We start from the raw sequence: 23,100 nt of genomic DNA, 5'->3' as shown, positions 1-23,100 counted from the left end.
GGGATCCAGACCAGACCAGGAACAAGGAATAAAGAGTCAACAAGCAAATGTTTTCAATCAGAGGATTATTCTCAGCCCGTGCAGAATGCCAGCAAGTGAGAGTGGAGCTCCTCTGATCTCATGCCCGTGGGCTTTGGAGGTGAAAACTTGGGTCCTTCTGACATGGAAGGCCTGGAGGCATGTCCACGGAACCCTGGTGCTTGTGGCTTGGGAATCACTTGCTGGTCCTGGGCTCTCCGAGCTACGGTCTCAGGAAGAGACCAGAGAGGTGGGATTTGTTCCCCAGGCCGTGCAGCTAACCCAGGCCTATTTGAGTTCAGGCCAGTGCACCTTTGCCTGTCTCACCACTGCCTCCCTCTTCAAGCAACACCAGAGCCATGGGCAGAAGACATGTGTACATGACACAAGTGACATTATGCAGAACAGTTCAAAATCTTTATTATCCAACCACACTCAGGCCTTGAGCACTGCTGGGGTCATGGTAACCTCAGAGCGGATTGTGTTTGACTCGGACCTTCTTGGGCTTGATGTTCATGCTCTTCCATACTTCAGCAGTGACACGGTCGGCTTTGGTGACCCCGCTGAAGTCGAACGTGGTAATTCGGGGCAGGGTGCATAGCACATATTGCCTGTGGGGAAGACCCGGGCTGGGGGCTAGGCCCCCTTAGAGGGGAGGAACTCCTCCCCTCAACAGTGGCTGCTATAACTATTCTCTGAATGCAAGAGGCCCTTGGGCAGTTTTGGGGGAACCCGAGTTTAACCTGACCAGTAGCAGGGAATGCGTCAAGGCCCTCTTCCTTGGACAGTGCAGGCCCACGCTTGACTTGTTGCTCTTCCATTCTCCGGGGAGAGCCCAGCTGCACCAGCTCCAGGGTATCAGCTTACCTGTAGCCCTTCTCTTCCTCAATGGGGTTCCCATGGAGCGTTAGGCTCCGTAGCCGAGGGAGGACAGCAAGTTTATTCACTTCTCCCAGGCGGTGGATGCTGTTGCCATGGAGATAGAGGACGCTCAGGTTGAAGAAAGTTGTCAGAATCTGTTGGGAAAGGAAATTGGAAGCCAGGCTAGACAGGGTCCTGTTAGGGCTATGCCCAGGACAAAGGAGAGTTTAGGGAAGAGCTTGCCCTCCAGCCTTGCCAGCCAGGCTGGATGCCACTGATATGCAGGGCAGGAAGCATGGGCCGGGTCCTGCCTCCCGAGCCTACACCCCTTCACTGAGACCCGGCTCAGGTGATGCAAGACTGTTCCAGCAGGGGCAAGGATAGAGGAGAGTGCCCATGTTCATGAGCTGCTTTTAAAATAAATTGATGGGGCCAGAGAAAGCATAATGGGTAGGCAGGTCGCTTGCCTTGCACACGGTCGAGCCGGGTTCTGTCCCCTGCACCCCAAAGGTTCCCCTAAGCACTGCCAGGAGTGATTTCTGAGTGCAGAGCCAGATGTAACCCTGGAGAATTGCTGGGTATGACCCAAACCCGTATCTTCCCTCCTTTCCCCTGCCCCCTCAAATAGGTAAATTGAGGTCTCTGGACTCAGAAGTGACGATGTTCTTTAACCCTTTAAAATGGATCGCGGACAAGAAGGACCTTTTGGGAGGAGGCAGGATGGTGGGCTCCATGCCAGGAGGCCTTCAGGGGCTACTCTCAGCTTGGTGCTCAGAGGACATTGCAGTGCTGGGGGGGTCAAAGTTGGACCTCCCCCCTGCACCCTTTGGGCATACTAGGTGCCTAATAAAACTGGGATTTTATTTCAGCTTGTTCTGTATGTGCTGATAGGTGTCATATTCTTTTTTATTTTGGAGTTGGGAGCATTGGGGGTTCCTCCTCCATGCTCCCAACCATACTTGTACTCTATGGTGTTGGGGAGCAACGCCAGCAAGTATGTGTTTCTCCAGCCTTAACATTTTCTCACAAAACAAACCCACATGAAACAGACTTTTTTGGGGGGGGCAGTTTTTGGGTTACATTCTGCACAGGGCTTACTCCTGGCTCTGCACTCAGGGCTCAGGGACCATATGGGATGCTGGGGATCAAACCTGGGTTGGCCGTGTGTAAGATAAACACCCTACCCGCTATACTATAGCTCCAGGGACCCCCCCCAAAACATCTTTTTTTCTTTTTGGGTCGCACCCAGTGATGCTCAGGGGTTACTCCTGGCTTTGCACTAAGAAATAACTCCTGGCGGTGCTCGGGGAGCCATATGGGATGCTGGGAATCCAACCCAGGTCGGCTGCATGCAGGGCAAACACCCCAACTGTTGTGGTATCACTCCAGCCCCCTCCCCCACCCAAACATCTTAGCACATAACCCCCATCTTTTTTGTGTGTGTGGGTTTGGGGTCACACCTGGCACTGCTCAAGACTTATTACCGGCTCTGTGCTCGGGGACCATATGGGGTGCCAGGGAATCAAACAGGTCAGTTGCTTGCAAGGTAAACACCCTATCCTTTCCAGCCCATGATAAGGTTTTAAGAGGTTACAAGTTGTCAGAGCAAGTCTAGGATTTGAACACCCATCCAGGTGAGCCCAGTGCCTGTGTGGCTCCACAGGGCCTCATGCTGCCTTATTAACTCCTGGGAAATGGGTGGGAGGTTGGTGGTGTGGGGGGTGTCTCAGGTACTGGACTCACTGGGTCAATGGAGGTTAGGTCGTTGAAGGACAGGTCGATCCAGGCCAGGTTCTCGGGATGCTCTATCACCTGCGAAACCACCTGATTGAAGTCTTTTAGGTCATTGAGGACATTGTTTTTCAGCCACAGGGCCTGGGTCAGTGACTTCCCCGACTTGGAGTGCTTTAGTGGTCGTAGGCCTGCCCTTGGCTCCTCGCTTATCATATCTGTGGGGACAAAATTAGACTTGGGTAGGGCTGGAGAGAGTACAGGGGTGGAGTCACGTGCTTTGTATGCAGCCAACCCTGGTTCACTCCCCGGCACAGCATGATCCCCCAAACACCACTGGGTATGGCCCCCAAACAACAAAACTGATGGGTACATTATCTTTACCTTTCTATCTTGGGCGGATGAGGTGACAGCACTGGGAATATGTGAGCCTGTGCTGGAGCTGGAGGTGCTGGCAGGGCCACAGCCTCAAGCTTAAGCCCAGAGCAATTGCCCACTGTCTGCTCAGCAATCAGTAAGCCTGGACTAAGGACCCAAAATTTGCCACGCCAAACCTTCTGTCTGTGATCCTCTCCTATGTTGTATTATTTGTGTCACTGCTGTGTGTATATAAGGGGGAAGTTGGGAGGGCAAAAGCATTTTTACAGATGAGAACACTAAGTGCCAGTTATTGACTCAATTAAGATGATGGCACAAAATCAAGAGTTACCCACTAATAAAACCTATGGAATTTACTTTGGACTTGGAAGAACTGTGAGGGCTTAGAGTATGCGCCTTGCAGTTTTATGGTCACAAGTTCAAATCCCTGATGCCCCACATGTGCTGTGTGTCATCCTGGCAGCTCTGCAGTCTGTTCCCCAATGCCGCAAGCAGTTTCCAGCTGTATCATAGTCATGTGGCTGTGGCCAATATAGAAGGGGGTGAAACCTGGCAAATACTTCAACTCAAATAAGGATGTGTGAGGACCATGGTCAGGAAGTGTGGCCTCTGTCAAATGTGTGAACAGCACAACCATGCCCTGTTGAGGAACACAGGCAAGTATGTGTGCGAGCACAACTAAAGGAGACCAAAGCTTCAAGCACTGTGTGAGCACCACAATCTGAGCTGTGAGCCCTGGAGATAAGAGCCAGGCCGGTGTGCACTCATGTTTGTTGCAGCAACATAACAACGGGCTATAGGAATAGCTCCATGGGCTGGTGGCCAGCGTTAGACCTTTGGCACTGCATAGTACCTCAAGAACTGCTAGGAGCAGCCCCTAGACACTGCTGGTGTGCACCCCTTCCCCTCCCCCAGCCCATCCAAACCAAAACCCAACAATGAAAGGGAAAGAGGGGAGGGAATGAAAAGAATTCATTGTGGTACACCCATTCTGAAGTCCGTTCTCCCATTCATGTTGAGCAGCCACATACTGGCCACACAGTGATGAACGAAATGACAGACTGTCAAGCTCTGTATCAGATGTTGGTGTTTTGGAGGAGCTCACATAGGTGAGATGGAAACAGGCAATGTACTTGGCAAGTGCTGTATTTGTCTTAGGAGCAGGACCTGGGGCAGAGGCCCTGTGAATGCCAATGGAAGTCAAGGAAGCATGGGGCTGAGAGGTAGTCCAGCAGGTAGGGTGCCTGACTGGGTGCACGTGGCTAACCCGGGTTCAGTCCATGGCATCTTATATGATGTCCTAAGCCCACGAGGAGTGATTTTTGAGTTGAGTCAGGAGTAACCCCTGAGCACTGCCGGGTGTGGTACTCCCTCCCCCCCCCCCCAAAAAAAAAAGTCAAGCAGGAGCTCCTTACCCCATCAGGGAGCTCAGGGAAGCGTCCCAGGGGAGGTGAAGCCTAAGTTGGATCTCTAGACTGGGAGATGAAAACTAGGCAAAGAAGGGCAAGGAAAGAAAGGTGTGAGCAAAGCATGGTATGGAACAGCATAGGTGCAGGGAGGCAGGAGACAGTACTCGATGCCACACTGAGAATCGGGAACTACATTACATAGGTGATGGGAAGCTGTTGTAAGACCTAGAATAAAAAAGATGATTTTTATCTCTCAGAAAGGTCACTCTATTTTAGTGTGGAATAGATTGTAGGAAGTGGGTAGGATGGAGAGGTGAGCTTTTCCCACCCAAACAAACACGAGGGACACGTAATCAGAACGACTTAATAGCTGACTGAAAGTAAAGGGAGAATAATACATAAGGGTGTTGCCCAGCTTGTTCAGATGGCTAGGTGGATGCCAGTTTTATGAGCTGATGCGGATTAGAAAAGGAGAAACAGGATTGGGAGTCAATGAGTTGCGGGCTTGAAGTATTATCTGAGGTACCTACAGAGAAACCAAACAGGCAGCAGTTATGAAGGTCTGAAGTTGAGACACAATCATTAATATAGAGAGTGCACAAGTTTAAAAAGTAGATGAGATGCCTCAAGGAGAATCAAGATAAAGAGGAGGGGCAAGGGGGAGGGGGGTGCATTAACGAAGTTAATGAGTAACCAGGAAAGAACAGGGAAGACCAAGAGAGGATAGTTTTAAAGATGCTCAGGTATGCGGCCAGAGATGGTACAGCATGTAGGGTGCTTGCCTTCCATATGGCCAGTCCGGATTCAATTTCTGGGACCCCAGATGGTCTTCTGTATTTTTGTCTTGTGTTTTGGGTCACACCCAGTGGTGCTCAGGGCTTACTCCTCGCTCTTTGCTCACTCCTGGAGGGCTTGGGGGACCATATGGGAAGCTGTGGATCAAACCCGTGTTGGCTGCATGTAAAGTAAATGCCCTAATCCGCTGTACTACTGTTTTAGCCCCCCCAGATGGACTTTGAGCTCAGCCAGGAGTGACTCCTTAGCAAAAACCCAGGAGTAAGCCCTGAGCACTGCTGAATATGACTCATAAACCAAAACCAAAGGAGAAGATTAGGAAGTCCATCTCTTACAGGAGTTTGATTTCAAAAAAGATAAGTAACTTTGGGGCTGGAGAGACAGTACAGTGGGTAGGGCACTTAACTTGGATGTGGCCAACCTAGGTTTGGTCACTGACACCCTACATTGTCCTGATTACCTCCAGGAGTGATCCCTGATCACCATGGTTGTGACCCCCTAACAAAATAAAACCAAAAAAAAAAAAAAACCCAAACAACAAAACACTCTGGAGTCAGAGAAAATAAACACAAATGTAGAATAGAGAAAAAGGGAAAAAAAAAGAACTTTGGCAACTCCTAAGTCTTTAGTCACCTTGGCAAGATATTTCAATGAACTTACACAGTGAAACAACGAGATTGTAATTTCTATTCTTCAGGAATAAAGAGAAAGTAAGGAAATGTAAGTGGGCAGCCTAAACAGTCCTCTCAGGAGGTCTGGCCATGGAGAGAGAACAAGGAATAAGATGACTTTAACAGAATAGCTCTGGAATCTATCTGAACTCATGCCCCCACAGCACCCCCCCTCAAACACACACCTCTTCTCCTTTTTAAACAATGTGATCGAGGGAAGATGGGCCCCACCAATGCCAGTGACAGAAACTAAAACAGGTCTGGCAGAGATGACTTTTTCCCCCCAATTACCCCATCACTTTGTTTTGTTTTGGGGTCACACCTTACAGTGCTTTGGGGGCTGTTAGTTGAAGTGCTGGGGGCACAATGCAGTGCAGGGTGCTAGGGCCCTGACATGGGGTCTCCAGAGAGCAAAGCACTTTCTGCAGTATGCTTTGCTCTTATAGCTCCAAGGCCTAAGTGCATGCTCAAGGTTAATCCCCTAGACTCTGCAGGGACTATGGTACTCCATGGTTCCCTGAGCACCTCCACGAATGCACTACAAGCACTGAGCCTGGAGTAGCCAAGCTCTGGTGAGTATGGCCCCCAGACAAAAACAAAGTAATATGCTCTAGTCCTTTTGAGCTCTCTCCCCTTTCCCCTGCCTCAATCCCTAAATCTTTTGGTTACCAGTCTACGGCTGCTTCCCGGGGAGGGATTGGTAACATGATTGCTTGGCTGACCTTCCCCTCTCCTCCTCAGCTGCAGGTCACACAGGATCCACCAGATGGCTCTCTGCCTTAGCTGGGAGAAGCAGGCCCCGCAGCCCAGGGCTGAGGTGGTAGGAAATGGCAGGAGAAGAGATACAAAAGTTCATGAATAAACTCTTAATCCTGCCCTGGTCTAAATCCTGAAGTGAAATGGCAAAGACAAAGTCAAAATATATAGGGGCTGGAGAAAATGTACAGTGGGAAGAGCATTTGCTTTGCACATGGCCAACTCAGGTTCAATCCCCAGCATCCCATATGGCCCCGAGTCCGCCAGGAGTGATTTTTATACACAGAGGGAGGAGTCAGCCCTGAGCACTGCTGGGTGTGGGACCCACCCCCAAGCCTGCACCCCCACCAAAAAAAAAAATGTTGAGGTCAAAACAGTTCACATGTGGATCGGTCGGTCTGGCCAGTCTGTTGGGAAGCAGTATGGGGAATGCCACCAAACATGCATTGATCCCATGCTCGGGAAGCCACCAGTGGGGTGCCATTGCCCAGGCTTGAGGCTGCCTGGGGGTACTTAGGGGTAGAGGGTATACAGCTATACTCTGCTACAGATTCTCCCGGAACACTGTACTGGTCAAGCATCTGTCCAACTGCCTTGTTCAGAGTAGGCCAAACTAGGTCTGGAAACTGAATCAAGAGTCAGAGAATTGGAAGTCTACAAAGGACTGTGTTCATATCTGAAGGGCTTCCATGAAGGTTTTTGTTTTTTTTTTTTTTTAGTCTGTGTATCCACAGAGGGCAGAAGTTAGTTTGATATAGGAACTTCTTTGGGACCAGAGGGATAGATAGTACAGTGGGTAGGGCACTTGTTGCACATGGCTGACCTGAATTTGATCTCCACCACCCCATATAGTTCCCCGAGCCCACCAGGAGTGATCCCTGAGTGCAGAACCAGGAGTAAGCCCTGAGCATTGCTGGATGTGTGCTTCCGCCCCCCACTAGAATTTATTACCTCATAATGGAAATGGGTGGTAGATGTGTATCTAGGGATTTCCCAGGTACACTCTAGGGTTATGGGCAGAAGTTTGAGGACTCGCGGACAGGAGATAGATCAGATGCCTTTCAAAGTCACTATCATTTCAGAATCCTTCATCTAGATTTTATTATTTATTTATTTTTGCTTTTTGGGTCACACCCGGCGATGCACAGGGATTACTCCTGGCTCTGCGCTCAGGAATTACCCCTGGCAGTGCTCAGGGGACCATATGGGATGCTGGGGATCGAACCCGGGTCAGCCGCGTGCAAGGCAAACACCCTACCCGCTGTGTTATTGCTCCAGCCCCAGAATCCTTCTTCTAGATTTTATTTATTTATTTTGCTTTTGGGGTCACACCCGGCGATGGACAGGGGTTACTTCTGGTTCTGTACTCAGGAATTACTCCTGGCAGTGCTTGGGGGACCATATGGGATGCTGGGAATCGAACCCGGGTTGGCCCCATGCAAGGCAAATGCCCTCTCCGCTGTGCTATCACTCCAGCCCCCATCTAGATTTTAAACCGGCATGTAGTAGAGTATACTCCCAAACTTTACCCTGTCCATTAACCTCAATTTAAGTAAGTTCCATAAGCTCTGGGTGAACCTGAGGACACTGGTCTTTTGGACCTTGGATATTTCTCCCGTCCTTCTCCATAACACTCAGGAAAGCACATGCTGTGTATGCGTGTGTATATATGCTTAGTCATAGGTGCCCGGTAAATAACTGCTGGGTCAAGGATGGGGCATCTGTAGACTGTTTAGTGGTATGGACTCATCCTTGGATGTAGTAGCTTTTGTCTCATGCTGAGGTTACCACAGATGACAAAGCTACATCTTCCTGTCTAGAGCTAAGCATTCCAGGGTAGCTAAGAACCATAATTCCCTCCCCCGTCACCTCAGCTATCTTGCACATAGCCATTACCTCAATTAAAACTCTTGTGAAACATAGACTTTACTGATCAGAAATGATACTGTGTATACTATAGCTGGCGAAAGATAGGATGTATGCCCATGAGACTTATCACTGTAGCTGATGCCAACCCAAATAGCCCATGCCCATGCCAAGCATAGTTCCCCTGGACATGTATTTTGCTCTTTGAACTAAAGATGGTCACCAATGGCCTGAGAGACCAGTTGTCAGACAATGGATCTAGGGTAGAGGAATGCCAGCCTGTGAGGACTTGTGTACTGAGTGCTCACAAGAGAAAAGAGAACAAAAGCCAGGGGGCAGCAGAACCTCTATGGGAAGAAGCAAATGCCTGGAGGTTCTGAGGCTGTTGAGGCTTCTTCTGTGCTGTCCCCTCTTCAGGAATGTTAGCTGCCACTGATGAAGACCAGCAGTGATAAAATGGGAATGTGTGGGCAGTGCTGGAACCTGCAGCGAGTGTGGGCGGCGATGGAACAACCTTGGATATGACTGGAATGGATATACAATTTATCAATATTTAAACTGGAAGCATGCCATTACACAAGCCCTCACATGCTCTCCCAGTGATCAGAACAGGCTTGGTTCCTCAGAAGAGAGAGGGTTTTGTCTATTGGCTGTAACTCTGCAACGCCAGTTTTTCCTTCAGGCAAAAATAAATAAATAAATAAATAAAAGGACAAAACCTGGCTGACAAACTGGTGTCCTAAGTTTCTTTTTTGGAGAGCCCAGCAAGCTACCGAGAGTATCTCGCCCGCACGGCAGAGCCTGGCAAGCTACCCGTGATGTATTCGATATGCCAAACACAGTAACAACAAAGTCTCCAATGGAGACGTTACTGGGCCCACTCGAGCAAATCGATGAACAACGGGAGGACAGTGACAGTGACAGTGTGGTGCAAAAGATCAAACCAGGGCTTCACATATGCAAGGCCCCCATTGCCACTCATCGAACGACAGCTCTGACTCCCAGGCTTCTCAATTTTCTCTTCTATTTTAGAAGGGGTTGGGCCATACCTGGCAGTGCTTAGGGGCTATTCCTGGCTTCCGTGCTCAGGAGTCACCCCTGGCAGTGCTGAGAGGACCATATGTGGTGCTGGGGATTTGAAACAACAAGGTAAGTGCCTTAACCCTTGTACTATCTCTCTGGACCCAAGGCATCTCACTTCTTCCACCCGATTTCCTGAAGATGATTCATTCCTGAGAATCACCTGTTTCCTTACAGTTTGCTGCTCCTTTTGGGGAAAAAAAAAATAACCCTTTGCAGGGTTGGACTGATAGTACTGCGGGTAGGACACTTGTCTTGCGTGCAGCCAAATTAGGTTTGATCCCGGGCATTCCATATGATCCCCTGAACCCCCCCAGCCAGGAGTGATCCCTTAGCACAAAGCCAGGAGGAGCGCCACTGGGTGTGACCCAAAATCCACCCCTCCAATAAATAAATAACCCCCACATCCAAACCTAAATTCTTCTAATTCTACCTCCACCCCTGCCGCCCCTGCCTCCTCCTCTAACCCCAAAAAAGACAACAAAGAAAAAATAAAACTCCAAGCATATAGAGATTTCAAGAATCTCCTTAGGCTTTTAAACAAGAAGCCTGGTTTCACCACACTTAGGTTGCCGTGGTGATGAGTCAAGCACTGTGCTGGGGGCTGACCTTGGATGACGTGGATGCTTCGGAAGGAGTAGTCAAGAGGGGGCTCCTGCACCGACGTGTTCACCGGGTCCTGTTTGCTCATAGTTCAGGCCATCATTGGTCAGGTGTAAGCATGGGCCCTGGGAGTCCAGGTTCAGCCTGGGAGGACAGAGAAGAGCTGGGGTTCCGAGGACAGCAAGCATCAGCCCTCGTGTTCCCCTGAAGCCCTCCACCTGGCTTTCCACTCCTCCAGGTGGGCTGGGCTGCATTTCTATTTTACGACTCTAAGCACAGTTCCTGGCATCTGTAGGGCTCTTTCTCCTCAGTTACTCTACATCCCCCAGAACTCATGTTCTAACACCCATTTCTACTTTCCAGACACACACACCCCAGGAGGAAAGTACTTGCTCACACTTAAGCCAGTGAGTCAGTTGTGGGGCAATGATTATCTCACCTGGAATCTACTCAGAGGCCTTTCTACTACTCCACAGAAGTTACCATGGATGCTGCCTTGCTAACCACTGGTGACATCAACTGGGTTTTTCTGTTGCTTAACAAACCCCTGTGGGCTTGCCTGCACTGGCTCTGGTGCCTGACAGCTCTTTGCAATCTGATTTAGGTGAGGATTTGAGACCTTGTTTATCAATCTCTTATCTTGCCATCAAAAAATCCTATTTTGTGGGGCTGGTGCTATAGTAAAGCAGGTAGGGTGTTTGCCTTGTATGCGGCCGACCCGGATTGATCCCTGGCATCACATTTGGTCCCCTGAGCATTGCTAGGAGTAATTCCTGAGTGCAGAGCCAGGAGTAACCTGAGCATTGCCAGGTATGGAACTCCCCCCCCCCCCCCCCCCGCAAAAAAAGGAAATTTGAAAAAAAAGATGATGCTATTTTCAGCCCCATCCTAAGTTAGTCAAATGTATCTGATCATAGACACATAAGACTAGAGTTTAGTGGCCAGAACTATAGGACAGTAGGTAGGGTGCTTGCCTTGTATACAGTGGACCTGGGTTGAATTCCTGTATGTTCCCCTGAGCACTGCTAGGAGTGATCCCTGAGTGCAAAGCCAGGAGTCAGCCCTGAGCACTATGGGGCATGGGCTCAGGACAAAACCAAACAAAATCTAGTCTGTTCATATCCACTCACCTGCCATTGATGCCTGAAATTCCACCATTAGAGGTTCATTCATTTGAGCTCAGGAATTGTTTCCTGTTAAAATGGAAATACCCTCAGAGAGTATCAATCAGTCATTTAAAATATCAGTCATTTACAATGTGGTACAAATTGACCTATTGGCTGAAGAAAAGCTGATCATTTTTTCTAATTACTTGGGGGCAGTTGTTAGAACATACTTGCCAGGAAGAAGAAAGCAGAAAACACACTTTCCCAAGGGGTATTGTATGGGACACAGCCAAACAAAAGACAAAAAGACTTTCAGGGATCTATTCTGTCAATCACTGTTTTCTTAGTCTACCCACTGCTATCACTTTCTTTGCATTTCTACTTTACCTGCTTTCTAAACGGTTTTGTGTTTACAAAAACATCCTTGTAAGACTGGATGATCTGTATAACAAAGCTATTCAACAGAAATATAATGAAAGCCACAAATGCAAGACACTTCTTTAATTTTTTTCACGCATATAATTTAAAATTTTCTAGTAGCTATTAGAAGAAAAGTAAAAAACAACTGAAGTTAAATTTAATAATATATCTATTTAATTCAGTATATTCAAAATATCATTTAATAGATAACTGATGCCACAAATCAGGACTTTGGGGCTGAGGGATTAGAGTGATGGTACAGAGTGAAAAGCCCTTGCTGCGGTAGGGCGTTTGCCTTGCACGCAGCCAATATGGCCGACCCGAGTTCGATTCCTCCGCCCCTCTCGGACAGCTAAGCAAGCTACTGAGAGTATCTCGCCCGCACGGCAGAGCCTGGCAAGCTACCCGTGACGTATTCGATATGCCAAACAGTAACAACAAGTCTCACGATGGAGATGTCACTGGGCCCGCTCGAGCAAATCGATGAACAACGGGAGGACTGTGACCGTGACCGAGTGAAAAACACTTGCTTTGCATGCGACTGACCCAGGTTCGATCCCTGGCATCCTATAATGGTCCCTTGATCACTATATGGAGTGATCCCTGAGCACAGAGACAAGAGTAAGCCCTGAATACCACTTGGTGTTGCACAAAAACAAAGCAGAAAAGAATTTTGGGGCTGGGAATGTGCCTTATGCTTTAGTGGTAGACAGCCCACTTGCCTTGCATATGTAAGACCCTGAGTTTGATTTTCAGCACTGCAAAAAAAATGTATATTTAGGGGCAGGAGAGAGAGCACAGAGGGTCAAGCACTTGCCTTATATGCTGCAACTCAGGTCTGACCCCCAGCACCCCATGTGGACATCTGATGCATGCCAGTAGTAGTCCCTGAGCACAGAGCCAGGAATAATCCCTGAACACTGTCGGGTGTGGCTCAAAAATTCTCCTGAAATATTTTTGTAGCACATTCTACTTTTTTTAAAAATAAGAATGTTTTGTTTTACATTTTTGTCTTGATTTTTGATTGCTTTTTGAGTCACACCTGGCAATGCACAGGGGTTATTTCTGGCTCATGCACTCAGGAATTACTCCTGGTGGTGCTGGGGGACCATATGGGATGGTGGGGATGAAACCTGGGTCGGCTGCATGCAAGGCAAATGTTCTACCTGCTGTTCTATCGCTCTGGCCCCCTGAAACCCTTCTCGCCAGACAAAACTTCCACTGTCCTATATTAAAATGATGCCCTCATGATTCTTATTCATGGTCTCACCTGTATTATCCCCTTTTACTCTGTTACTTGGAAGTGCCAAATCGTCTAAGACTGGGCTGAGTCATGTGATTTGCTCTGGCCAATGGGGTGTTGGTAATCATGAAGTAAGCTAAAGCTTAAAGGGAGGACTTGCCTTGCTCTTTGTCATCCAACACCAAAAGAACATGGTAAGTCTGCCAGAGGAATTGAGAAATGTGTAAAGGGGTGAGGGATATGTGAAAGAGTCCACAAACATAATTTATAAGTTCATCCTAGTCACAAACTAGTCTAGTCATGTCAAGATTGTGGCAGTTTGGCCAGAGAAATAGTAGCACTTGCCTTGCACTTGGCCAGCTTCAATTCGACCCCCAACCTTGCATATGGTTCCCCAGGCACTGCCAGAAGTGTGCCCTGGATGCAGAGCCAGAAGCCTCTGAGCAATGCTGGGTGTGGCCCCAACACCTTCCCTCCCCCCAAAAGAGACAAAGGTTATGACAGTCACTCAACTTATGAATGATGACTGCAGACAAATGGGAAGCCAGTCAAGTCAGAGTATGGCTAATCAGTTTTAGGCTAACACAAAGACCTGGGAGCAATAATACATGCTTATTTCGAGTCAGTGTATTTTGGGGTGGCTTGTTATAGAGAAATGTTTTTGGGTGACCTGTTACTTAGAAATAGCTGATATATGTCCCCACTAAACTTAAAAAAAAACTCTTCAGCTTTGAACCACTTCTGGAGGTCTTCAAGGGATGATGCTGTGCCAGGGGTTGAACCCAGGGCCCCTCCATGTGCAGCACGTGCTCCAGTTACTGAGCTCTCTCCCACCCACTGAACTTTGAACAAAATTTTATGTGTTTCTTCATCTGTAAAATGGAGACAACCCCCTAGAGAATAGTTGTACTTCCTGCAGCAGGTCCTGCCTTGGTTGAAGCATTTGTATTTTCTGTACTCATTTTCTTTATAAACAATTTTCTATTCTCTTGGGGTCCAGAGTGATAGTTAAGCAGGTAGGGTGCTTGCCTTGAACCTGGCCAGCCAGAGTTCAATCCCCAGATCCCATATGGTCCCCTGAGCTTACCAGGAGTGATCCTTGGGCACAGAGCCAGGAATAAGCCCTGAGCATCACTAGGTATGACCCCCAAACCAAAATAAATAACAAAAACAAAAAAGTTAACAACTGGGCCACAGCAATAGTACAGTGGGTAGAGCATTTGCCTTGTACGTGGCCGACCCAGGTTCAATATCCAGCATCCCATATGGTCCCCTGAGCACTGTCAGGAGTAATTACTGAGTGTAGAGCCAGGAGTAAACCTTGAACATTGCCAGGTGTGACCCAAAAAGCCAAAAAAAAAAATTTCCCATTTTCTCCTTCTAAGTTTGAGGACAGAGACAGAGATTAGATTTCTCTCTTCCTGCAGTGTGCCAGGCAAAGAATGGGTATTCATATAGGCTTGCAGGACAAACGGATAAGTGAAAGGAAGGAATCGGTTGGGGTGCAGCTCCTTGGTAGAGCACATTCCTTGTAAGCATGAGTTCTTGGGTTCAATCCTAGCATCTCTCTCTCTCTTTCTCTCTCTCTACCTCTCTCTCTCTCACACACACAGACACTACTACCTCTCTCTCACACACACAGACACTAGAAAGAAAGGAAGGAATAAATGAATGGTATCCTCAAGATATCAGTTTCCCTGAAGAACTGAGCCACAAGGCTGCTTTCTTTAGAGTTTATGTTTCCTGTGGTTATCCTGCCTCATGCTGAGGAACTAGTCAGATTCCACAGTCTTCTGCATGGGTCTGGAATGAATGACAGGGGTCAAGGAATACCTGCTTTATTCTGGAGCTTTTCTTTTCCAAATTGTATATATGTATATATGTTTTTTGTTGAGGGGAGTAGGTGGGTGGGGGTGGGTCACACCATAGTGCTTAGAGCTTACTCTTAGCAAACTAAGAGGACTATTTTGGGTGCCAGGGATTGAGCCCAGGTCATCAACATGCATGGCAAACACCCCACCCATTGTGATATTATGATGGTCCACCAATCTCCCCCCCATTCCTCACTTTTTGTTTGTTTGTTCTTTGGATGATGCCAAAACCATTTGGGTCATGAGAGATGACTCATGAATCTGTGCTCAGGGATCATTCCTGGTGGGCTTAGGGACCATATGGGATTTTGGGGATCGAAGCCAGGTCAGCCATGTGCAAGGCAAACACCCTACCTGTTGCACTACAGCTCCAGCCCCTTCCCACCACCAATCTCTTATGCAGAGCTTCATGCAAACCAAGTGCTCTGCCACAGACCTGCATCCTGGGCCTCCCACCCTTAAACCCCTCCCCCAAGTCTATAGCACAGGCGAATGCTACCTCTCTAGACTCCCTGCACCTGCTTCTGAGTGTCAGCCTATACATCTTTTTCTGTTTGAATAGTTTCATCCTCCTTTTGCCATGTTAATTCTTTGCACATCAGCTCATGTTTCACCTCTCTTTTTTTTTCTTTTTTCTTTTTGGGTCACATCCAGCGATACTCAGGGGTTACTCCTGGCTCTGCACTCAGAAATTACTCCTAGCGGTGCTCGGGGGACCATATGGGATGCTGGGAATCGAACCTGGGTCGGCCGCATGCAAGGCAAACGCCCTACCCTCTGTGCTATTGCTCCAGCCTGTTTCACTTCTTTCGAGGCGAGTACCCTACATCCTCTGGATGTAGGATCTACTCTTCTGGGCTCCCATAACACCTTAATTCTTACAACTTTGGTGGCACTCCTAACTCTAGGATTATTTGGCTTCTTCGTGTCCATAAACTCCACCTTCTTTGGAAGGTGGTTTTCTTCTAGTTGTATCCCCTACAGTGATAGCAAATGATAGCTGTTTAACAATGGGGCTGGAGGGATAGTACAGCGGGTAAAGTGTTGGCCTCGCACTTGGCCAACCTGGGTTCTGTCCCCAGCATTCCATATGGTCCCCCGAGCACCGCCGGGAGTAATTCCTGAGTGAAGAGCCAGGAGTAAGTCCTGAGCATCACGGGGTATGGCCCCCAAACAAACAAAAGGAACTGCAACAATGAATAATGAAGGGCGAGTGAACTGCTATAACTGAGGGACTTGACTTGTTCTAAGCAATCAGGGAAGACATTTCTAAAGAAGAGATTGAAGGGCTGGAGTGATACAGCCTTTGTATACAGTTACACAGTTTGTACGGCCAACCTGGATTCGATCTCTGGCACCCCATCTGGTCCCTGGAGCCTGCCTGGAGTGATCCCTGAGTGCAAAGCCAGGAGTAAGCTCCAAGCACAGCTGGGTACTGGCCCCCAAACAACACAAAAACAAAAAGGAAAATAGACTGAAGAAATCAGAAGGAAAGGACTGAGTATTGAAAGGTAAAGGTATATACATGATAACCTTTAAGTACCTGTATTGTAAACCGCAATGCCCAAAAAGGGGGGGTGGGGGAGAGAAAGAGAGAGAGAGGGAGGGAAGGTGGGAGGAGGGGAGGGGAAGGGAGGGGAAGGGAGGCATGGGGAGAGGACAAAGGTTCCTGCCATAGAGGCAGGCTGGGGGGAGGGGAGTTAGGGGTGAGTGGGAGGGAACCTGGGGATTCCGGTGCTGGGAAATATACACTGGTGGAGGGATGGGTATTGGAACAGTGTATCACTGAAACCCAATCATGAACAGCTTTGCAATGGGCTATCTCACAGTGATTCAGTAAAAATACCACTAAAAATTCCCTTATTGGGGAAGAGGAATAAAAAGAACAGCATGCGAAAAACTACAATGAGGGGCTACTTGGGAATTTTGAAGACCTTACAATAATTTTTTTTTTCTTTTTTGGGGCTGGAGAGAGAGCACAGCGGGTAGGGTGTTTGCCTTGCATGCGGCCGACCCAGGTTCGATTCCTCCTCCCCTCTCGGAGAGCACAGCAAGCTAACGAGAGTATCTAGTCCTCACGGCAAAGCCTGCCCAGCTACCCGTGACGTATTCAATATGCCAAAAACAGTAATAAGTCTCACAATGAAGACGTTACTGGGCCTGCTTGAGCAAATCGATGAACAATGGGAGTACAGTGACAGTTTGCTTTTTGGGTCATACCTGGCGATGCATAGGGGTTACTCCTGGCGCATGCACTCAGGAATTACTCCTGGCGGTGTTCAGGGGACCATATAGGATGCTGTGAATCGAACCGGGGTCGGCCGCATGCAAGGCAAACGCCCTACTGACTGTGCTATTGGTCCATCCCCAAGACCTTAAGATACTTGAGGGAAGCATGGGAGGGGTCTGTAATGGTAAAACTAAAAGCTGTTAAGGTGGGTGGAAAGTGGGTCAGTGATTGAATGGCTGGTAAGATGTTTGCCTTGTATGCGACTGACCTGGGTTCGATCTCTGGCACCCCATATGGTCCCCTGAGCCTTCCAGGAGTGCAGAGCCAGGAGTAAGTCCTGAGCACTGCCAAGTGTGACCCCCCCCCCCAACAAAAGGAAAAGGAAACAAAACCAGAACAACCCCACACCAGAGGTGGACATGCATCAAGCTGAGATGGTGCTGTAGATGCAAACTAATAGGAAGTCACAAGGCATATTTGTAAAGAGGAGGAGGTGGAGGAAGTGAACAGAACACTCTGAAATTTATAGTTTGAAAGATTTCTCTGGCTGCAAAATACAAACTGGCTAGCAGGGGGAGTAGGAAAGTTGTGATAGTAGCTAGGACTAGAGAAAAGATATTTAAGAATTAAACCTGGTAGTTTATGGCAGATGGGAAATACAAGTGGCATTCCATAATAGTGGATTAGCGGTGAGGACACAGGAAGAGATCCAGAGTACTTAACATGGATCATTAATTTAGCCCTACACATACTGAGTTTTAGTTGTGTTTGACACACCCTGAAGTAAACTAAAGAGGCAACTGGTCTAGATCTGAAGCTGAGAGGAGTGTTGGGCTGGAGGAAACACCTATGCACGTCTGCATACAGGCAGTACCTGAGACTGTAGACGAAAATATGTTAAGAGGAGAACATACAGATAACTGGGGAGAGGGTTAGACAAATCCTGGAGACACTTTAAAGGTAGAAGAGGCCTGCTCAGAGACAGCTAGACGCCACTCCAGCCAGAGCCATTAGCAGCATTGGATACCCTATAACCAGACTCTTTCCTGTTTGGCTAAATCTGCTTGGTTCCCAATGTCTTCAGTCCCTATTCCCCTTCTCCCTTTATTTGGGGGTAAAGGGACATTCTCAAAAGATGCCCGTGCAGGTCTGGATTCAAACTCAGGACTTCACACATGCTAGCCATGCGCTACCACTTGAGCTGTCTTCCAGCCCTTCCCAATTAAGGTTCAAAGAATTTGAAACTCATCTTTAAGGATTCCAGTGTAGGTGGGCCACATAGGCTCATTTTCCCTGGGCAGTGTGTAACCTGGACCTTGGAGCAAGACCTTGCACTACAGAAGCTGTAGGCTCAAGCTCGAGACTTGGCCACAGCTGGATGACCTGCAGTCTCTTCCCGCTGCCACCCCTGGGTGTGTGGCCTGAGGCATGTCACTCACTCTCTTCAGTTCTATTTTCCATCTGTGAAACAGGGCCACCTTTCCGGACTCCGAAGGCTCAAAGGAGTCTGGACGTGAATGTGTCTTAGGCCTAGTAAGAAAATCTTCAAAGAACTGAAGCACCAACTGTCGAGCTGCAGAGCTGAACAAAGAGGAAGTACAGGAGGAAGAGCCTGATTGGGCAGGACACTTCCAGTGCATATATGGGAAGATCTTGTTGACCCTGAGAAGGCTCTACCCTGGGGTCTTCCAGCTTGGTCTCAAAGGGGCAGTTTCCTGTATTTCTGGAATTGAGGTTCTGTGATTTACTCTAATGCTACTCATGCCTTTACAAGGGTCTCCGTTCATCAGATGAAAAACACACTCCACATTTGAGGCCATTACAGGAATGTTTGACACTCCCAGGAATTGTCAGGGATTTTGACAAAGTTATATTGGGTGTGTGTGTATTCCCCGTTTATGATGGAAGAGGAGGGTTTTTTTTTGGGGGTCACATCCTGCGATGCTCAGCAACAGATCACTGCTCGTCATGCTCAGGGGACCATATGGGGTGTCCGAGATTGTAACAGGGTCAGCCATGTGCAAGTGCCTTACCTGCTGTACTATCTCTGTGGCCCTGGATTAGGAATTTAAGGCACTCCCAGTCCCCCCCCCCCCACTCCGCTCCATCTCTATGGGTTTGTGTTTCAGTGCCCTTCCACCCTGCGCCTGTCTATCCCCTATAAATGAAGTTTTTTTTTTTAATAGTTTTGTATTTTTTTGGTTTTTGGGTCACACATAGTGGTGCTCAGGCCGTACTTGTGGCTCTGCGCTCAGGGATCACTTCTGGTGGGCTCTGGGGACCAACTGGGGTCCGGGGATCAAACCCGGGTCCAACGCGTGCAAGGCAAGTGCCCTATCCGCTGTACAACCGCTCCGGCTGCGCAATGTCTTTTTCTGGTTGTTTTGGGGCCACACCCGGCAGTGCTCTGGGCTTTTTCCTGGCTCTGCACTTATGGATCACTCCTGACAGGCTCGGTGGGGACCATACGGGGCGCCGGGGATCGAACCCAGGTCGGCCGCTTGCCTTGTTCTTTCTCCGACCCCGATGTGTGTCTTTTTGACTGTAAAAGTGGTGCAGGATGGGAAGACGGAGTTTCAAGTCCTCGGAAATGGCGCTCTTAGTTATTTTCTGTGTGCCCCTTCACTCTCCGCAGAGTCCTAGTCCCCTGGAGCGGGTTTCCTGTTTTCCCGCCCGACTCACCCGCAGCAGCTTCCCGGGCAGCCTCGGCGTCCTTCCACCTCAGCGTAACTCAGCACGGCTCCATGGTAACTGCGTAGTTACCGCCACTACGTCACCGGCGCTACCGCGAGGCCTCCTGGGAGCTGGGCTTGCTGCGGGCGGGGCTGGGAGGCCGCAAGGCCTTCTGGGACCTGTAGTCCCCATTTTGTCGAAGGGGAGTCCGGCGTCCGGAACTGCCGCTATTCCCCGCCCAGCGGGTCTCGTACTTCCGGTTCCAGGCTCTTTCAACTTGACGCCCGCCGACAGGAACCAATCGGAGGACAGCGCTGAGGGGGCGGGGCCACCGTTTAAACTAATTGTGCGCTAATAGCGTTCGCGCGAGCCTGCGGCGGGCTGCGCTCTGCGGAGGGGGAGGCTGCGCGAGCGGAGCGGGAGCGCGCGGCCAGGTAACCGGCGCGGGCCCAGGGCTGGCGTTCGGCCTGGGCGCCCGCACGGGTCCCCGAGCCTAGCGGCGGCGGGTGCGAGCGCACTGCCCCCCTTGGTGGACGAGGCCGCCGGGAAGAAGCGCTGCGGGAGAAGGTTTGTGAGGCGAGGGGGGCGAGTCCGAGGGGCCCGGCGCGGGGCGTGCCCGGGGGGAGGGGGGAGGGTCTGTTTGGGGGGCGTGACTGCGGCCGGCGGCGCGGGGGGCGGGGGCCGTGCGGGGTCGCGGGAGGCTAGTTGGCTGGGGGCCCCGGGGGGAGGGGCTCGCTGGGGTTGAGGCGTCTCTCGGCGTCTCACTCAGCCGCGGGGATGGGGGTCGAGGCGGGCGGCGGTTTCCTGGGCGCCGGCGACGTTGCCCGCACGCTTCGGGGTCGTGCTTCCGCCGGCGTGACCGCCGCCGCCGCCGCCGCGGACGCCGCGGGTTTCGCGGGCTTCGCGGGCGTGACTCGGCCGCGCCGCCGCGCCTCAGCGCCTCAGCCCGGACGACGCCGCCGCTCGCGTCGCGACCCGCCGCCGCCGCCGCGCGGCCCGCGGCGTCACCGCCACCGTCGTCCCTGCCCCGGCTCGCTCGGGGGCGGTGGCGCGCGGACCCTGTAAGGACGGCGCTTCTGCGGCTCGCCGTCCCCTCCACCGGGGTAGGGGGCGGCCCTGCCCCCAGCCTCGGGCTGCCCCGCGCCGACCCCGGAAAGGAGGCTTGCGGGGCTCAGTGGTTGCCCGTATAACCCCGCCGTGCTCTGGGCTCGCTCTTGGGCCAGGGGGCGGGGAGGGGGGGGAGGGGACGGACCGTACAGCGAGGACGGAGGTGGAACCCGGGTCAGCCGCGAGCGAGGCAAGCGGCCTGCTCGCCGTGCTGGTTCTCCGGCCGGAATGCAAGCCTTGGAATAAATGGGCTTCCTTGGGCGGAAAAGAGGTTCGGGTCGTGGAGTTTCCGTTGCGATGTTAGTGGCGTCTGAGCCCTATGGAAACCTGGAAAGGGAGCCGGCGGCTCGCGGGCGTGAGCATGCGTGCTCCCTCCCTGCCGCGTCTTTTATAAAAGGCGTCCCAAGCGCCCTGCCCGCTCCACTACCGCCCGGGCCTTACCCGGGACCCTCTCTCCAGCCCCTAGAATGCTCCTTTCTTTCCTTGTTTTATTTATTTTTATTTGGCCATACTTGGCGGTGCTCAGGGCTTCCTCCTGCCTTTTCGCTCAGGGATCACTTCTGGTGGTGGGACTCGGGACCATACTTGATTCCAGGGATCGAACCCAGGTCAGCACACACAAGGCAAGCACCCTACCCACTCTACTATTGCTCTAGCCCCCCCCCCCCCGAATCATTATCATCATCATTATCTTATTTTTTTTTTTTGTAAACGTAATGGATTATAGGAATGCGAATGGTGCCCTGAACTAAGACTTGAGTCCAGACTTGAGTCTAGAACTTCAGGGTGGGGCCATGCTTTGACGCAGATGTTAAACAGTTCATCAAGGGAATGTTTTTGAACAGCTGTGTCTAATTGCTACGAACATAATGATCAAGGGGCCAGGAGAGAATGTGGTCAGTAGAGTGCATGGTTCCTACGTCTGTGGCCCTGTGCTTCGTGGAACCTTGGCAGCTCCTGCAAGAAATAAAAATTAAAAAACAAAACAAAAACCCTTGCCCCAGTGGTTAGTAGGTCTCTGGGAGGTCATTTATTTTAGCCTCTTAGGACAGGGTACCCTAAACGTGTGAGGTGGTGTTGTGCAGACGCAAAATGTGCTCTTCCAAGGATGAGACCACTCCCTATGAGTCCATCTCAATGTTGGAAAATTCTAGTAGGTTTGTACTGTCAGTGATGATTTCATTTTAGCCACATATATTTAGCTTTTTAATATTTTTTTTTCAATCATGGGTTCTTGCAGTTTGTTCTTTCGTGCCAAATGAATACACCATGTTTTGAGTTTTAATGGGGGTTTGTTTATGTTTTTTTTCTTTCCTTTTTGGGTCACACCCAGCTGATGCTCAGGGGTTACTCCTGGCTCTGCACTCAGGAATCACTCCTGGCGGTGCTTTGGGGACCATATGGGATGCTGGGAATCAAACCCGGGTCCGCGGCATGCAAGGCAAACACCCTAACCACTGTGCTATTGCTCCAGCCCCGGGAGTTTGTTTATGTTAAGTACTTCAGTCTTGATTAATAGTTTAAGTTCTAAGCCTCCAATTATTTAAACATTTTTTGCATGTTATTTTACTGAGATATTTTTTGTTTTTCTATAGTGTTGTGTGTTGGGTGTGGGAGAATGTGTATGTGTAGGATGTATGTGTGTGTGTAGTACCAGGGATGAGTTTAGGGCCTTGTGTATGCTAGGCGTGTGCTCTACCACTTCAGCTATCTTCCTGACTCTTAACTATTTCTTTCTATGTAATCTACCCTTATCTCTGGGTTTTTGAAAAATATTGTGTGTGATCTGCAGTTTAATTACACGATGAGCATTTTAAATTTTAACGGGATATAGTGAGTCCTCAATTTTTTAAAATGACTTAATAAAATTCTATCTTTTATTTTTATTTTTAAATTTGTTGTTGAATCGTTGTGAATTGCAAAGTTACAAAGATATTTATGATTGAGTTTCAGGGGTATGTTTTTCCAACACTAGTGCAGTTTCCCTCCTGCCCCATTGAGCCTGCCTCTGTGGCAGGCATATTTTCCCCTCCCCCATTGTGCTAGTGTTCCCTTCCCTACTAGTGTTCCCTTATCTCTGTCAACCCTGCCCCAGTGCCAAGCTTTCTACTGAAGACCAGTTCTTCTGCTCTTCATTTCTATTGCCATCGGGCATTGATATTTCCTTATGAAGTTTCTTTATATCCCACATATGACAGAGGTCATTCTGTTTCCCTCTGATTGGTTTCACTTAACATTCTCCAGATCTGTCGTCATTGCAGCAAATTGCGTGACTTTAACTT

General features: G+C 49.6%; 1 protein-coding gene across 4 annotated transcripts; it reads right to left on the bottom strand.

Moving 5' to 3' along the window:
* Positions 1-213: 213 nt before the first annotated feature.
* On the bottom strand, positions 214-19,804 carry LRRC51 (leucine rich repeat containing 51). Of its 4 annotated transcripts, none has more exons than XM_056115993.1 (6): positions 19,721-19,804; positions 11,299-11,361; positions 10,175-10,312; positions 2,623-2,828; positions 886-1,034; positions 214-654 (listed from the first exon to the last, which is right to left on the bottom strand). In XM_056115993.1, the coding sequence occupies exons 3-6, from the start codon at positions 10,254-10,256 to the stop codon at positions 549-551; spliced, it is 543 nt and encodes a 180-aa protein (XP_055971968.1). In that variant the 5' UTR covers positions 10,257-10,312; positions 11,299-11,361; positions 19,721-19,804; the 3' UTR covers positions 214-548. The 4 variants fall into 4 exon arrangements, with proteins under 4 accessions (XP_055971968.1, XP_055971966.1, XP_055971967.1 ...); XM_056115991.1 differs by having other exon boundaries at positions 214-629; XM_056115992.1 differs by lacking the exon at positions 11,299-11,361 and having other exon boundaries at positions 214-629; positions 19,721-19,802.
* Positions 19,805-23,100: the final 3,296 nt, after the last annotated feature.

Source organism: Sorex fumeus, unplaced genomic scaffold (assembly GCF_029834395.1).
Source record: "Sorex fumeus unplaced genomic scaffold, SorFum_2.1 ptg000030l, whole genome shotgun sequence".
NCBI lineage: Eukaryota > Metazoa > Chordata > Mammalia > Eulipotyphla > Soricidae > Sorex > Sorex fumeus.
The sequence above is the reverse complement of the archived record's forward strand: the minus strand, read 5'-3'. Positions and strand labels throughout refer to the sequence as shown.